Source organism: Thunnus thynnus, chromosome 10, assembly GCF_963924715.1.
Source record: "Thunnus thynnus chromosome 10, fThuThy2.1, whole genome shotgun sequence".
In the NCBI taxonomy this organism is placed as follows: Eukaryota; Metazoa; Chordata; class Actinopteri; order Scombriformes; family Scombridae; genus Thunnus; species Thunnus thynnus.
Window position 1 is genome coordinate 1,264,681 of NC_089526.1, and position 18,750 is coordinate 1,283,430.

The 18,750-nt window shown below is 39.1% G+C and overlaps 1 protein-coding gene across 3 annotated transcripts in view; it reads right to left on the reverse strand.

Annotated features, from left to right (window-relative positions):
- Window positions 1-7,868: 7,868 nt before the first annotated feature.
- The window catches only part of cpne4a (copine IVa), a 79,648-nt gene continuing 68,766 nt past the window's right edge, over window positions 7,869-18,750 (reverse strand). For 2 of the 3 annotated variants that reach the window (XM_067600308.1, XM_067600309.1), the window contains exons 14-16: window positions 15,755-15,888; window positions 14,021-14,257; window positions 7,869-10,624 (exon numbers count right to left, since the gene is read on the reverse strand). In XM_067600308.1, the coding sequence (XP_067456409.1) occupies window positions 10,493-10,624; window positions 14,021-14,257; window positions 15,755-15,888 (503 nt within the window). In that variant the 3' untranslated portion in view covers window positions 7,869-10,492. The remainder of the gene's footprint in view (window positions 10,625-14,020; window positions 14,258-15,754; window positions 15,889-18,750) is intronic. The other variant, XR_010930279.1, reaches the window with a different exon arrangement.

Here is an 18,750-nt window from a genome sequence, read left to right on the forward strand (position 1 = left end):
CACACACACACACACACACACACACACACACACACACACACACACACACAGAGGGAAGCTGGCTGTAGTTTCCACTGTGTGGTGGATTCTTCCTCCAGATGTTTCTTCATTATTATTAATTTAAAGCAATATTTGAATAAATAAATCAGTAGTAATATTTGTACGGTGGCAGCACTGAAAAATGAAACTGACATGTGATGAAACAGAAAGTAGAGGGTCAAAAAGGATAATAAAGCAGTTATTCTTCAATTATATATGTGCTTTAAGTATTTATATGGTTGAAATTGGCAGAAAGAAAAGGAAGAAAGACAGAAGTAAAGGATAAAATTAGAAGAAAGAGGGAAAATGCAGTATTTAAAGTACCATTAAAGACAGAGTGTAATAAATGTAAATATGTGATAATGTTATGAAACAGTGAGACGTCGTTTCACAAAGAAAAATTAATGATTTCATTTAAATGAACAGAAGTCGACCCCGAAACAGAAAAGATATCAAAATAAAAGTTCTGATGTTTTCAGCTGTTTGTCAGGAGAAAGAACACGAGAGAGTTCATTTTATATTAATACGGTGTTATAGTGATATTTATATGGTCTTATAGTGATATTAATACGGTGTTATAGTGATATTTATACGGTGTTATAGTGATATTAATACGGTGTTATAGTGATATTTATACGGTGTTATAGTGATATTAATGTGGTATTATAATGGTATTAATATGGTTTTATGGTGATATTAAGTTGGTAATATAGTGATATTAATGTGGTATTATGGTGATATTACGGTGGTGTTATAGTGACATTAAGGTGGTGTTATAGTGATATTAAGGTGGTATTATAGTGATATTACGGTGGTGTTATAGTGACATTAAGGTGGTGTTATAGTGATATTAAGGTGGTATTATAGTGATATTAAGGTGGTGTTATAGTGATATTAAGGTGGTATTATGGTGACATTAAGGTGGTATTATAGTGATATTACGGTGGTGTTATAGTGACATTAAGGTGGTGTTATAGTGATATTAAGTTGGTGTTATAGTGACATTAAGGTGGTATTATAATGGTATTAATATGGTTTTATGGTGATATTAAGTTGGTATTATAGTCTTATTAAGGTGGTATTATAGTGATATTAAGGTGGTGTTATAGTGATATTAATATGGTATTGTAGTGACATTAAGGTGGTATTGTGGTGACGTTAAGTTGGTGTTATAGTGACATTAAGGTGGTATTATAGTGATATTAAGGTGGTATTATAGTGACATTAAGGTGGTATTATAGTGACATTAAGGTGGTATTATAGTTATATTAAGGTGGTATTATGGTGACATTAATCTGGTGTTCCAGTGATATTAATTGTGATCTCTGTATGGAGCTGCTGTGTGTCATGTTGCAGCAGGAAAGACACACACTGTTAATATTCAGTGTTTCTCACATTGTGTGCATCCCTGAAACCTGCCAAACATGTTGAATGTATTTCCTTCCTCATAAAACATTTACAAAACAGGGTTTATGAATATTTTGGAACCTGCATTATTTAAATCCATGTTTCCAACCATGCCTGCTCTGCCACATTTACTGCTGGCTGCGTTACTGTCAATTAGTGGAAAAGCTTGAGATGTGTATCGGGAATCTGTCTGCATATCAGCTGCAGGGTCATTCACAATAACCATCAAAACCTGCTGACTGCTACACGTGCACCAGCCTAACACCTGCATCTGTAACATCTGACCAGTACTGTCAAGACTGAGACCCACGACCAACCGAGCACATTAATAGAGCAGATCGGTGGTTTGACTGTGTGACTCCTGAATGACACATAGGAGCGTTTTCTGAGCGTTACACATCACTAATCAACAATAATGATGCTTTATGATGTGACAGCGCTGGTTCAGGTCTGGTTGGGTTGAAAGATGATGGTTTGGGTTAAAATGATCACTTTGTTAAGGTTAGAGAAACATGTGGTGGGTTAAAGTTACTACTTCCTTAAAGTTAGACCACCTTCGTCGTCATGGCTACAATAATAACCACAGGGTTAAAGGTTAGGGGACGATGATATTTACGCTTTTTAAATAACTGTCCCGACTCATGTTGCAAACAGGAAACAAACAGCGTCTCCCGTGGCAACGTCCACTGTTGGGTTATTGTCCAACTCTCCACTAACAGCTGTTCAATAAAGGTCTGATGAGGTAACAACGTCCGCTGATTTCCTCCGTTATCATCATCTACAGCTGCTCGAGGAAGTTTCACGGCAATGTAAACATGTTGTTTTAGGTGTTTGCTATAATGACTGATTTTGAGGACAGTCATTAATTTCATTCATTACTGACTGTTGTAATGTTTTTTATCAGCTCGTCACATGTCCATTAACATGCATCCGTTTTGTAAATTTTGTTGCTAAGGTGGTTGCTAAGGTGGTTGCTAAGGTGTTTCCATGTGTTGTTCAGCTCCAACATGTACGGATGGATTTGAGAAGTTGACATTTGGAGTAAAGAAGGAGAAAAAGAAGTGAAATCCTGCTACTAGTGTTTGTTTACGTAGCCTCCGGAGCCGGAGGAAGCTTCCTGAAGCTGACCAATCAGAACAGAGTGGGCTCATCAGGAGGCGGGGCTTAAAGAGACAGGAGCTAAAATGGCCTGTTTCAGACAGAGGCTGAACTGAGGGGCTGCATAAAGGACCAGTAGAAGATAAATAAGGAGTTTTTAACTGGAAATCAGTAAAGATATTCCAGTAGAGACCCAGAATATAAATATAGAGCTGGACATGTGCAGAATATGTTTCCTTTTAATTTTACCTTTGAAAATAACCAAACTCAATTTGAGCCTCACATTTTATCATCCACACATTTTAATCAGATATTACAATGTGTGATTTGAATCTCTGAATAGTTTTGTTTTTAATCATCTGAAATCTGATTGGACGTTAAACTGAGTTTTGTTGTTTTGTCTTGGGTGTTGTTTTGAAAATGCATTATCTCCATGGAAACAGAGCAGTGATGATAACTATAAACACAGCGACATAATCTCCTCAAACATTAAAGTTCGGTTTAAACATCCTCCGAGAGCTGCACGCTGGCCTCCTATTGGCTGCTCCTCGTTAACCTCCTCATTAGTGTAGGCGTCTCCGGCACCCGTCAGCCGAGCTAATTAACGACCTGCTGAACCTTCTTTAATTAAACTGTGTTAATGAAGGTCACGTCGGGTCAAAGTACTCTGGAGTTTTAGAGAAACAGTCTCGACATGAATGAGACGTTTCTGCTGATTCATGCAAAGACGGATGAAGGAAGTTTACTGTGGTGACTGTGGCGTCACTGGGAGGAAAGTTTGATGACAAGTTTTCTTGAGATTTTTCACTGTGTGTCTGGTGTAGAAGATAAACACTGGACTGAATAACTCTTCTGTTTTTCTCTCATATTTGTAGTTTGAGAGAAACATGGATCAATTAATCTGATCTTGTTAAAATCTTAATATTTTTTGCTTGACGCTTGTTTTCTGCATCAAAAAAACTAATTAAGAACCATAAATCCTGATTCATTTCACACTGCGTTCAGTCAGTAGGTCTCCCAAACGCAGCGTCGTCCAGCAAAAGTGTTGATTTTAACAACTGACAACAACCAGACGCCATCTTTTCTGTTTTCTGTTTGGAGTCTGGACCTTCTCTGGAAACAGTGAACGCTAGCTTACTGAAAACAAACATTAGCTACTTCAGCTAAATCATGCTAACAGCTCAGGTGTCATAATTAGTAACATTTAACTCAAACTGGAGACAAACCTGAAGCCTCGTCTTCAACAGTGAGGAAGAAGCACAAACACACTGAATGTCTGGTCAGGAACGTCTGGAGTTCTGCAGGTAAACAACCTGTAAATCCTGCCAGAACGACACCAATTATAAATAAATAAAACAAACATGGACGACAACCAGCTGCATGTACTAATACATCCATAGTTAATATGCAGAGCAGTTTGTTCTAAAACAGCTAAAAAACAAAGAAGAAAATAGAAAGAAAGGAGTGAAAACTCTTTGTGTGAGATGCTGATGGAGAGGTGCAGGTAAGTGAAGTTGGTTAGATGAAGCTAACGTCAGGTTCTGGTTCTGTTTGGCTCCTTGAGTCGATGTTGTAGAGACGTTCGTTCTCAGATTTTCCTTCGTTTCTCTCACATCACAAACATTTTTGCTTCTTTGGTTTATGACAAACAAGTGACGACATCAGTCACAAAGTGACCGGATCAGACTTCAGATTACGATCTTTACATCTCACAAATCACACTTCATACTTTAAACTGAAGCTCCAAACGTCTGACTCAGAGAGCAACTGTCAATCAGTGAAAATGAATAAACAAATCTTTTTGAACGAATCTTTTAAATGTCCGATATGTACGAACTTCTCGAGTGGTCAGGCTACCCACTCGCTGTTATTGTAGTTATTATTGCTGTAATTGTAGTTACTGTAGTTATTATTACTGTTATTGTAGTTATTATTGCTGTAATTGTAGTTACTGTAGTTATTATTACTGTTATTGTAGTTATTATTGCTGTAATTGTAGTTATTATTGCTGTAATTGTAGTTACTGTAGTTATTATTACTGTTATTGTAGTTATTAATGCTGTAATTGTAGTTACTGTAGTTATTATTGCTGTTATTGTAGTTATTATTGCTGTAATTGTAGTTATTATTTGCTGTAATTGTAGTTACTGTAGTTATTATTACTGTTATTGTAGTTATTAATGCAGTTATTGTAGTTGCTATTACTTACTAGAAGTTGAGACGTCAGAAACTGTCTCCAGCTGTTTGTTACATCAGTCCAACATCGTCTCAGCAGCTCTGTTCATATATTTAATCTGAAGCATTTAGAGTCATGTTTTGTTGTTGTTTTGTTGAGATCAGTGTTCTGCTGCGTTTACCTTTAAATGGTCCTGCTGAGGATCACTGAATGAACGACTTTAGACAAACGAGGGAAAATGTTTAATTAAAAGTTAAATCTTTCTGACTCAGACGTCACGTCAAGAAAACAACGTGAGAGATGGCTGTTCACTTCCTGTTTATGTTTTTTGAACCAATGTTGACATATTAAATGTTCGGGGATATAATTTTCTCTCTCTGTTCTGTGCTGATATATTTGAAACTGTGAGCAGCTTCAGGTTTAACAAAGCCGTCATGGTGTGTTTGCTGTGACAGCAGGTTTATGTCTTTTGTCCGTCTGACAGAGTAAATAACCTCCTGTCATCCGTCTCCTCCTCCTCTTCTTCTTCTTCTTCTTCTTGAAGCCGTCACGCCTCCCAACAAACAGCTTCAGGTTTTAATTACTGCTGCTGCTGTTTGAATCACACGGAGGATGTTGGGACAGCTGGAAAATCCTCCTCATGTTTCTCTGTTCTCTCAACAACACAGTTCAACAAACACACGACGACTTAATTCTCCCTCAAAACAAGTTAATGGCCTTTTTTCTTAAATATAATAAAACCTGAACCATCTTCCTGAAGGCAGATTTGAGGTTCTTTGAAGTTAAAAAGTGTTCAGAAATTCCAGACAACTGCACAGACTCCATCTGCTGATGAAGATCATTTTGAATTTGCTCGAAAGCTCCACTACAGCTACTAAGTGGACCTTTAGAACAATAAGGGAAGAGTATAAGATACATATTGAAGATGTGATGAGATTGTTTTCTTCCCTAAAGACAGACTCACATTAGACAAACGCTGGAAACTATCTGCTAAACCTGCAGCTCAACATGATCGATTGGTCTGTTAATATATAATATAATGAATATAATGAACATTAAAGCTGTTTTTCTTGCTGTAATCATTCCTCCTGTTCATACTGACCATTAGAAGATCCCTTCATAATGACCTTACAATGGAAGTGATGGAGGACAAAATCCACAGTCTGAAGCTAATATGAAGCTTCAGCGTCCAAATGAGTCAAATCAAGTAGATATCTTTCAACGTTACAGTCTTTTTAGTGCCAAAGTTCCTCTTTTTAGGGCCTGAGCACCGAAGGTGCAAAGGCACTATTGTATTTCGTGTGTTTGTTTGTTTCTTTATTATTACGGGACATCAGACCTAAATTTGACCCCCTAAACATGCTCAGAAACTCACCAAATTTGGCACGCACATCAGGTCTGGTAAAAAATTTGATAAAATGTAAAAATAAACCCCCAAAGTGCCAAAATGTGCTTGAGAGCGCCACCTATGTAACTAAAGATTGAACCAAAACTACAAATCATATGCTGACACCCCTGACCTAAATCCAACAGGAAGTCTGCAATTAGCCTGTCAATTTTGGCCCCCGAACAAACGCTATCTTATAGCATTAAGGGTTCAACGTTACAGTCTTTTTAGTGCCAAAGTCCCTCTTTTTCTCAACAGGGAAACACTGTCCGAGGAAACACAAAGAGAGAATTTGATGCTAAAAAGACTGTAAATGTGTCAGATATCCACTTGATATGACTAACTCAGACTGCTGAAGCTGAATAGAAGCTTCACACAGACTTTTAAATGCATTTTTTGTTGAATTATTTGTTCTGTTAAAGCTGTTGTGTTTTATCCAAATTATATTTATTCTAATCAACATTTTTATTCATTTTGACTTGATCCTCATTAATCATGTGTCATTCTTTCTCTGTAAGTTGTTTTTAAATGTTTCTATAAATACATTTATTTGACTTGATGAGATGATAGTTGCTTGAACAATAATAATAAGTTATAATAGAGACAGTTCAATTGAGATGAACTTATCTTGTATAAGATATATAATTGTATGTATAATCTTGTATATTTGTAAATCATTATGTTACAGATATCGTCTCTTTCCTAAAATAACGACCTCAGTCATTTTTTTTCAGGTTTCTCAGAAAACACAAATAAATCATCAAGCTGCACAACAGGCTACTATAATACCACAATTAAATGATGTTATGATTAATAATATTATGTTCAAATGAGATTTTCATTAAATAAAAACACAAAAGTAAAGAGGATCCTTATTTGTAATTTGTTTTAGTTATACACATCATTTCTATCTTTCTTCATTAGATCATTTAATGTAGAAAAAATGAGACAAAAACTGTAGATGAAATATTGTTTATAAGGCAGAAAAGAGTAGAAAGCCGTTCCACTCTTTGCTAAATGCTAGCGCCACGGATTCAGATATTTTACTGACTAAAATGCTAAATGACTACGCTGTTATACTGCAGGAGTAGTATGAGGATGAGGGTGATTTTACCAGAGGTGACATCATGAGGAGACGATTTAGGCAAAAAAAATCTTTTTTTGTCAAAAAATGACTCGGGCCGTTATTTCAGGAAGGTGATGATATGCAAATTAAAACGTGTCGTAATCTATCGATCTCTAGCAGCAAGTTTTAGATAAACACTGATCAGGAATCGTTACCAGTTGAGTTTTTGTTAAACCAACAAGGTTCAGCAGCTCTGACGAGCTTTGAACTGGAGTTTCATGATGCAGCAACACTTGTAGTATGAAGAACAACTTTATTAGTTGACTGACGCGTTTCGGCTTCATCAGGGTCATCATAATGATAATAAAGTCATTCTTCATACAACAATTCTGAGTTTCATGTCTTTTTTCTTTAGTAACTCCAGATGTGCAGTAAACATCTGGTCAGCAGCATCTCTACCTGCTCAGTTATTGTGTGATTATGTCATAAAGTCCTGAATCATCCTGTGTGATTCTTGATGTTAATGTCAGCAGCTGTTCTGAGTCGTTTCAGTCAAATATTAACACAACAAACAGACGTCTGCTTGTTTATTGACTCTCAGCTCCGTCTGTTTGTTTGTTTTTCTGCTGAAATAACTTGAAGGTTTTTCTGAATGTTAATCTGATGGAGCTCATTAAAACACTGAGACACTCGGATGTTACTGATAAAACTTTTATTATCATAATGTCACTTTGTCATTGTTTTGCACACAATAACTGCATGTCAACACAACGATAAGTCATGTGACCCAACACCTGTCCACCGTCTCCTCTCTCGTCTCTTTCACACTCAGTGAAAGTAAAATAAAGATAAATACAAACATAAAAATACGAGCTGTAACAGTGTTAACATCCTAAAACTTCATTTTAAAAATAAAGAAACATCCTTTACAGATGAAGAGAAGAAGATGTGATTGTTCCAGTGATCAGAAATAAAGACAGGAAGAGAGGCGGGAAGGTGTTCTGGCACAAAATGATCTATCAGCATAATCTATAAATCTCTCCAAACATACTCAGCTTGTGCTTTTAAAGCTACTCACACATTTCCATTGACATGTGAACATGCGTCAGAGTAGAACAGCCCCATCGTCGGGTAACATTGTAAACGTCATTATTACTCATATTATTCACTACCAGGAAACAGAAACCACAAGGTCCCGCATGGAGATCTGCATGCAAAACAACAGTTCATGCATCTGCCTCGCCTTTAGAAAAAAAAAAACAGTAGAGGATTGCAGACGTCTGTGAAGGCAGCTCGCTTGTTCACCTGGCAGAGATCCAAAATGCTTTAACAACGTACGAACCTTTACGAAATTTAGCAAAATCTCGATAAACTCTTATAAAAACAAACCAGAAGAAGAAGAAGAAGAAGAGGGGGAGCAGGGGTTCATACATTCCTTCATCGACTGTTTCCCCGCCTGTCATGCTGTCTGCAGGGAAGCAGCGTCTGGATTGTTGGTCAGTGATGTGTGTTTGTGTGCTTTAAACGTTCCTGAACGTTACACTCTGCCCCACAGATAGAAGCCTGTCTGGGCCCCCGCATGCACGACAGACGCTAAAGGTGCTACAGTTAGCATTTCCTTACACGCAGCTTCAATTAGACTGAGATGAGATGAAGATCTTCCTCGTAACTGCTGGTTCAGAAAGTCTTGAAACAAAAGATTTGAAAATGTCTGAAAAAGTGGAAAAGTTTAGTGCATGTTAGCATAACCGCTAACATGCTAATCCAGCAGCAACATGCCACATGCTCACCAGGCTGACTGACTCACTACCAGTTAACCAGTTAAGGGACCAGTACGCTCTCAAAGCTTCACAGCTGCTCCCCAACACACCTTCACAACATTTACACCAACGTCTCCCAGCGATGGTCAGCTGTGTGAGGAGGATGAAGAGTTCTCTTTCTTCATTCTTAACACGACTTTTCATGTGAAACACTATGAACGTCCTCCAGGATTAAATAAATATATATCTCTCTTCACCTTCAAGTTTGGACGTTCAGAACAATTATAAGATCAAACATCATGTTTACGAGCGACTAAACTAACCTTCCTGCTGATCCACGTAAAGAAAGCGAGACGTGTTCAATCCGTTAATCTGCACCGACTCAGACGAGCTGAGAGGACAAACCACTGACACAAACTCTCTGAACCAAAATAGTTTTCATGTCAGAAGTCGTTTGTGTTTATTGATTCATTGGTTTTATTTGCCGCCAACCGTAGCGAGTGAAGAGCCGATCGATCGATATAGATACTGTTAATAAGTTCAGAACATAGAAACAGCAGATTCATGTGATTTAAACAGATGTTTGTGCAGATTTCACTTCACTAAATGCGCCAGAGAAAAAAGAAGAGACTCAGAGTTGAAGTGAACATGGCCGCCGCGTCTCAGAGTCAGTTTGCATTGATGCGTTTGATAAAACGGAGGCGTTTCTGATCCATGAGACGTCAAAAACGTTTTCTATGTGGATCAGCTGATCAATAATAACTTATCTGTACCATCGACTCCTGTGTGACGACTGTTCTGCATCAGATCAGCTGACTGCAGTCACATGATTTGATCTGAAATGTTGTTACTTTATTTCTCAGTGACTGTGCGACTGATTCTCAATGATTCAATTAATGATTTAAGTTTGATGTTTTGGTGAAAACAGACGCAGGTCTTCTGTTCAGGATATTTAATATTAGAGGAAGATTAAGCAATTAAACAATAATAACTAATTATAGTCAGTAAAGCTCAGTTTGACTTCATTTTAAACATCTTATTTATATGTAGTTTCATTATGATAGTAAATTAGTGCTTGTCATTATGTTGTAACATCTAGCGAACCAGCTTTAGCTACTTTACACTGAAAATAGTTTCCTCATCACAACATGTTCAGGTGTTTCTTCATAACCTCAGACTGGAGGCAGCATCGTCATCAGGACGTCGATCTGTCCGACTTCTCAGTGTCAACATGCACTAATGTACAGAAAAGCAGCAAAGGTCGTCTGTGTGGTGCGTTGTGTTTGCAATCTGATGTGTTTGGTGTGTTTCGCCATTTAGAGAAGCTCTCTAACACACGTTTACAGTTCAGCCTCGACTCTTTATGAAGTCTGAAGTCAGATAAATGAATCCTGATGTAAACTGTCTGTCATGTCTAAGATGAGCCGCCTCGTCATGAAACGCTGCGTGTAGCACCTTTAACGTCACTTTAACAAAGAACAGAAAACAGTAAACATTTTTCTCAGTCCAGGAGTTGTTGTGCTGTCCGGGAGCAGCGGCGGCGGCGGCGGCGGCGGCTCTCAGGGGCCAAACGGCCTGGAAGACTGGTACTCGCTGGGCACTTTGGGCTTGATGCCCTTACTGTTGTAGTAGTCAACCACCTGGTTGGGCACTTCTGCCAGCACGCTCTTAGCCAGAGCCGCTGGAGACGCCTGAGGAGGAAGAAGACCAAGCAAACGTCAGTCAGACAGAAACCAGCTGCATGATGGGACTTTTATTTTACAGCATATTTAACATTAATCACCTTCACTTCTGTTACAGCTGAATATTTTACCATCATCTCATCAGTTATTAGATTGATTTTCTTCATTACTGTTCACCATGAAACCAAAAGCTTTCTGCAGATTCATTTAAGTTTTATTATAGTCAGAATTAATCTGAGTGTTGGCAGCTGCAGACTGACCTCTGGTCTCCTTTATAGAGGACGTAAAAACAAGTTGACTTGTCTAACTGTCTCACAAATCTGAAGCTTGTCGGCGTCTTTGCATTTTGTCATTTTTTGTCTCATTCCTGAGCTGCTGTGTGTGATTCGATGCATCAGATTTCATCCTGGTAGCTGGTTCATCACTAATGTATCACTGGCTTGGTTGGATCCTTACTGACAAGAAGAAATAACCTTCTGATGATATAATAATAATAATAATAATAATAATCTTTATTTATATAGCACCTTTAAAAACACTGTTTTGACAGACAAAAGTAATCCAATGCAAAGCAAAGACACAACAAACAACAGAGAGATGATAAAAAGATTAAAAGACAATATGAAGATGCTTGAAAGACAACATTAAATAAAAGCAAGTCTGTAAAAATGGATTTTAAGAAGTGATTTAAAAGAAGTCAGTGATTCTGCAGCTTTATCTCCTCAGGCAGGTCGTTCCAAAGCCCTGATGGAAAAAAACCATCTATAAAGCTTCCAAACTACCTCACATCTCTTCTCTCATTTCAACCCAGAACTGGTTTCAAATGGAACAAACTGCCCTCAAACTACAGTCTTTCATTCTTCTTGTGATGTTCTTTATGACTCTTGTAACTGATTTTATTAATTATTTGTCTGCTGTTGTTTCTGTTTGCTGAGTCTGTCTGATTAAATAAAGCTCCATCCCACACTGTTGATGGTGACAATCAGCTGTAACATACATGTTAAACCTGATTGGTTGTCTCCATGGCGTCCAAGCTGATATTATTAAAAAAAAAAGTTTAATGTGACGTTTTGCAGATGTGTTTTTATTTTTATGGCAGATACGTTGATAAAAAGCACAATCAAGGTACAAAATATTTGCTGTTAATTAGTTGTAAATACAGAAATCAGAGTTTTTTATTGCAGGAACACAAACGTCCTGCTTTTAAATCCTGAATTGAATATTTCTGTTTCTTGCTTTTGGGAGAATTCACAGACAGCAGCCGTTAACTGTGTCAGTGTCACTGAGAGCCGCTCGCCTCGTTCTGCTGCTGTCAAATGAAAATCGCTTCCTTTTGGGCCAAAGACAGAAACTCATTCATCACACAGATTAAACCCTGGAGGGAAAATATATCCAGCATCTCTAAAATGAGTCCAAACTGGTGAAAATAAATCTGCACTGTTCTGTACAGTCGCTAACCTTCAGACTCGTTACAGACTGAAAATACACTTGAGAGAAATAAAACATGTGCCACTTAAGATTGGCTGGCAGATTGCCTTCTTATAGAGTGAAAACTCATTTTCTTCAATAACTTCCCTCTCTCTCTCTCTCTCTCTCTCTCTCTCTCTCATCACCTCCTCCTCCTCTTCCAATATGCTCCCATCCTGAATTTAAAACACTTTCTCATCTCTGCTGGGTTTACTGGTCTCCCAGCATGTCTCAGTCATCCACAGATACTGCAGGGTCGCACAAATTTATATATACACTCATAAAATAAAATCTGACAAATGAACACACCAGCTGGTGTCCATATTTAGAGATTTATGGACAACTGAGGCTGTAAACAGCTGAATGTTCCTAAATATTAACTATCTTTATATCACGCTGCTCCAGTGATGATTCTGGAAACAGTTGACCAATCAGAGCTTTGTAACAGGATTAAGAATCACATCATCTTCCATCATCAACCCCTGCAGGAGCAGCTCTAAGTGCCTAAGGGCGAGGACCCTATTGTTTTTCGTGTGTTTGTTTCTTTCTTTCTTTATTATTACGCCACTTCAGACCTAAATTTGACCCCCTAAACATCTCCCATCATCAACCCCTGCAGGAGCAGCTCTCAATGTACGTCTGAAGCAGAAAGGATCAAACATGATGATGATTAATGCTTGTCTGTGTTTAACTAAGAACTGTATTTATTAGGGACCGAGCCCAAAAGGCAGAGGACTACTGAAAAACAATATAGTTTTTCGTATGTTTCTTTCTTTCTTTATTGTTACACCACTTAAACCCTAAATTTGACCCCCTAAACATGCTCAAAAACTCACCAAATTTGGCACGCAGCATCAAGTCTGGTAAAAATTAACCCCTAAAGTGCCAAAATGTGCTCTCCACGGCCCGTAGGAATGTCGTAGAGAGATCAAACCAAAACTCATCTCATCAAGACCTACAAATCATATGCTGACACCCCTGACCTAAATCCAACAGGAAGTCCGCAATTAGCCTTTCAAAATAAGACTTTGCCCCAATTTTGGCCCCTGAACAAACACTATCTCCTCTCAGGGCGTTAATGGTATCGGCTTCAAACTTTAATACATGACTTATGACACTGTGCTGAAAAAAAGTTCTTAAAAACTTTGTAATAACTCGAACGGTTTGGATTTTATAAGCCCTTAAAGTTGCAGTGCCACATCACCCTTACAATGTAAACTAATGGGGAGGCAATCTATGGGCATGACCTTTGTGTCAAACAGAGGCTTCTGACGTCTAAACTATAAGTCTGACCACTTTCAAACCTGTATCAATGGATTCACAACGAAATTTCCTTCTAAAATATGATTATTAATGTAAGATTTGGCCAAAGTCATGGGATTTATGAGAAGATTTCACAAGAAGCGTTCTCTAAAATCCTCCTCTCCAACTGCTCCTGGTGATGTCACTCCCTCAGTGCTGTGAAACATTCCGCAATACACACTCATTATAAAATCACAGGAGGAGCAAGAAAAGACTTTAAAACTCACACTCTAATATCTCAAAAACAGTAAAAGATAGAAAAAACATGTAAATTCAAGATTTGTAGGTCAAAGTCTCGTGACTCATTTAAAGTTCAAATGAAGTTTGTATCTAAAACTATGTGGAAGCAGTAAATGATCAAGAAGGTGTGGGTTCACTCACACTCTCCATTCAAATATATGTGAGTATGTTTCTGTGTCCAGCTGCAGTTACTTATTGTCTCTACACACCTGACAGTACACATGTCAATCAAACTTTCAAAATAAAAGCACACCACACTTGTAAGAAATATCCCTCATTTTAAAAAGCAAAATGATCTGATCTCGACGGGCCAGAGTGCGAGGTCCTGACCAACGCTGCCTGCAGCTTTAATTATATTTATATTTATTTTTTTGAAAGTCCTTCACGGAGACTCACGTGTTTGAAGTTGCGGAAGGGGACGAACTGGACGATGTCTCGGAGGACGGGTTCTCCTTTGGGTGAGCGCAGGATCCCGTCATCGCCGTCCAGCATCTGCATGTCGCTGAAGTCAGCGTTCCCGATGCCGACGATGATGACGGACATGGGGAGGTGGGAGGCCTGGACGATGGCCTCCCTGGTGTCGGCCATGTCGGTGATGACGCCGTCCGTCAGGATCAGCAGGATGAAGTATTGCTGCGAGACGAAGAACATAAAACCGGTCAGCAGATGTTTGACCATTTTAACATTCAGTTTTAAATGCAGCTGCTGTTTTAAGTCAATCAGAAAATCTGAAGAAGAATCAGATTTGTTTTCTAGAGCAGTGATTCCAGACCAGGGGAACCGGTACTTCTGTTTCCTGCAGGTACTCCGAAGTAATCTAATCTAAAAAGTAGTGTCTTATGTTTCAGCGGCGTAAGCTGGTCGACTGCCAACAGAGCCCGATGTAATAAAAGAGCGTCATGATTGTGGCGTTGGGATCTCTCTCCCTCTGAAGAACTATATTTCTTTAAGTTATTGTCTTCATCATACAACTAACTGACCTGAAGCAGGTTAAGAACGCTGAAACAAACAGACATGCTGAGTAGCGTCAGCTCAGTGAACCAGACGGCAACGACCATGTCAGCTTATTATCCAGACTGGAGTGATGATCATGACAAGAGTCCAAATAATTAAGAAACAGTTTGCTAAAAGTAAAACATTTCTAATATAGATTAAAAGCAGTAGATTAACAGTTAAAATAGTTCCTGCTGCTCCGACTGGGAGCAGTGAGATGTCAGTTTGATCAAACCAACCTAAACATCTACAGTTCAGTCGTTCAGACAGATCACTACTTTATTTATCTGGAGGGAAATTCACATGAACCAAACAACATGATTAATAACATGTTATATAAAACAACATGACAAGAAAACTGAATCTAAGCAAACAAAAACTAAAAGTGATGAAGCTGTTGGAGCGAAACCATCGATGACTGATCAGACCTGAAGTATTTACAATAAATACATATAAAGAAGTAACATTCTTTTCAATCACATCCAGCTTTCTGTTTTGTTTTTTTGTATTTATTGTATTATTACTGTCGTTACAACTGGAATTATTCTTTTGGTTTTCTTTCAGAAAATTCAGAAAATTCAGTTTTCTTGTTATGTTGCTTTATAACATGTTATTATTATCTTGGTTTTATGGAGCTGCGACAACACGTGAATTTCCCTCAAGATAAATAAATGATCTGTTTATCTAAAATCAGTTCAGATGAGCAGATTCGGAACATGATGGCAGGTGTTGTTGATACAGCAGAATAAAAGAGCTGCAGGCTTCTGCTCTGGAGGACGTTCGGCTGTAAAGCTGCACACTTCATGTCTGTCTGTTGATGTGCTGGAACGTCTCAGATCAACTTTTACCTTCACTTCATGGTTGACGTTCAGTGAAACAAAACTAAACTTCAACAAGCTAAAGGAAGCCGGTCCCCGGTCCCTGAAGCTCGACACTTTACCTCCTACGCCGACTTTCAACCTGAACGCTTTGGACGAATCTGCCCAAACAGCATCAGATGACGGCCTGACGCTGCTGAGTGAGTTTAGAGAAGTGAGTTTAGAGAAGTGAGTTTGCTGGTTCACAGATGAGTTGAGAGTCAGTGTGAAAGCAACAAACGGCAGCAGACTAAATGAAGATGGATCGTTGAACTCTCACCATGGCCTCTTTGGTGTGGACTTCCTGCGAGGCGGAGTTGGCGACCTTCTGGATGATGGGGGCGATGTTTGTGGGGCCGTAGAGCTGCAGCTTCGGGAGGCAGGCCTGGTAGGCCTCCACCACGCCCTGGATACCTGACGGGACACAACAGCAACAATACAAATCACACCGATGAAAGTCTGCAGGAGACGTCTGGTCTGATTTCTGAGCTCTTCATGTGGAGACGGCTGCTGACGGGATGAACTAACTGCATCTTTACATCTCAACCAGCGTGTTAGTGGAGGCTGAACATTGACTTTACATGTTCAAACCCTCCAACAGGCAGACTGGAGACAGACGAATGAACCAGAGCTCAGAGGATCATATATGAGTAAGTAGCAAGCAAAAGTTCTTCAGGTGTTTAAATTGGCATCAGTGTTGTTGTAACCATCCAGTTTATCCAACATTAGCTTGTTGCTGCTTCACATGACAGTAATGATCATGTAGTTCTGTTAGTTTGGCTGCTTTTACGTCCTCATGGTGTGTCGTTAAAAACACAATTACTGTAATTAACACCGAGCACGTTAAAGTTCTGCTCCGTGTTCTGTCAGACTTTTAAAAGGAAGGCTTTTATATTTCCAGAGAGCGAGTGAAGGAATTAGCAGAGCGGAGGCAGGATGTGATGGAGGGAGGAAGGTACAGCTGATCCAGGATTTAAAGAGAAAGTTTTAGGAGGAAAAAGAAACACAGCAGCAGCAGCCCAGGAGGCAGAAACACTGCTGAGACCTGACCTCTGCTGCCTTCACACTCAAAACATGCACGAAGATATGTTGCTATGATATTAAATAAATATTAAATACAATTATTTCATGTCTATTATTTTTTGTAATTATTCTAGAAATGTTTGTAGCTATAAAACAGCTTCCTCTTATTATTCTACTGCAAACTTAACATTGAATTCAAAAGCACATGCGGTGCTACTAGTTCTGCTGAGAGCAGGAAACAGCTCATCCAGGAGATGAAGATGAATGAAGATGGATGAAGATGCATGAAGATGGATGAAGGCAGGTTTCAGTTCAGCCTCTTGCTCCATCTGATCATATAATTCTGGATGTTGTTGCTTCTTGTCCAGATCTAGAAAACATCCGGACGGCAAAAACTTACAATATTTTAACTTTTGAAGGCAATGCTGTCTATCGTTACCGTTGCCGTCATCTCATCCATTAAAATGATATCCAGTTTGCCTTCTACCATCTTCCTGAATCCATGTGAGCGCAGCATTACAGCTGCATCTAGATGAACGACTGTTCTGCTAAATATATTTAAAGGCACAAACACTCCACATCTACTATGTTACAGCTGTTTCTGATCGGTTCCCTGCAGGGATCAATACTGAGTCTTCAACAGCAACAATTCTGGATCAAACTGTGACACATTTGCATAGTTTTCACACAGGAAGCCTTCAGTGACTACAGCCTTCAAATGTCCTCAAAACATTTGACATGTTTACATCCTCACTGCAGGTGAGCCGCGCAGCACGACGCTTCTAGTTTAATTAAATTTTGCTCCATGAAACAAGAAGCCAGAAACAGAAGCCTCTGGAGGAGCGTTCAAGTTCACTTTCTGGATGTGTCCCAGGATGCCCGGAGGCAGCAGTGATGTGATTTAGTGTCTGAAGGTCACAGAGAACAGCATCACACTCACTCTCAGCTTTAATTAAGAGTGCTGAAGTGTCTCCGAGAGCCGATCAATGACCTTTAGCGTCCGAGAGGGTGAGAGACCTTCAGCTGATCACAGTCTGTCTCTCTCTCTCTCTGACCCGATAAACAGAGAACAACATGAGGAAACTGTTAGCTTAGCAGCAACTGCTGTTCACATGTTGTTAGCATGGATGTATTATAAGAGCTGGATACCGGACTAAAAATGGCGCCCATTCAGTCCTATAGGAATTACTTGCCTGGCGCTTACACCAAAAAAAGTTTCTAGCTTCCTGGTTTGCTTCCGCGTTGTGCGCCCCACTGAATATGCGCAGTAGTGTTTCCCCCGCTGGCCCCGCCCACGAGCTCCCGCTCAGCCCATAGACTTTACATTGTGATGATGTCACAGATATTTAAATCGCTTTTCTCGGCTCGAGGAAAGTTTTACAAACATAAAACCTCCATGGATCAGAAGTTCTTAATAGAAAGAGTCATAATTGATGTTGTTTGCAGTTTGAGGCGTCCTGTCAACAGTTTTACAGGCGTCTCTTTTACAGTGGTGGTCTGTGAGGAAAATCCTTTCTGGGCCGCAGGGGGATTTTTCGCTGCAATACCGCGAGTGGCCACTGGGAAAAACTGGCTGCAAGGCTGAGCGGCGGCGCCCTATCCAGCTCTTATTATACATCCATGGTTGTTAGCTAACAAGCTCGAGAGCGGTCCATCAGTATCAGAGTCAGTGATGCTGCGTTTAGGTCAACGATTAGCTTCAAAGCTAACTGCTAACTGCTAAAACCACAACGTCTCCTTGGTGCATTTCTGTTTCTAGACATGATCAATAAACAAGAAAGTTCAGCGTGGAAATCAGACAGACTGCTTGTTAGATGGTGGATTTTTTCTTTTTTTGATGGCGCTAAGCTAGCAGTTTCCCTCTGCTTCCAGTCTTTGTGCTAAGCTAGGCTATGTTAACTAACTGAATCATTTTCTTTTTGTTTTCAACAACTAAACAGCTGAAGAGAGATAACCTGTCTCTACCAGCGGTGGAAAGTAACTAAGTACATTTACTAAGTACTATACTTAAGTACTGTACTTCAGTACGCAGTAAGAATCTGATGCTACATTATACTTCCACTATTCTACTTCAACCTCATTTGGTATTTACACATAAACTAAAACTTCTTTCACTAAATATGTTTTAACTTCAACTTCTTAAAAAATTTCAACTATTTTAAGTGTTTTAATAGCAAAATTTAAATTTTAAAGTAAAGGAATTTATTTTAATGTATTTATTCCTTCATTATTATTCAGATGTATGTTTTGAGG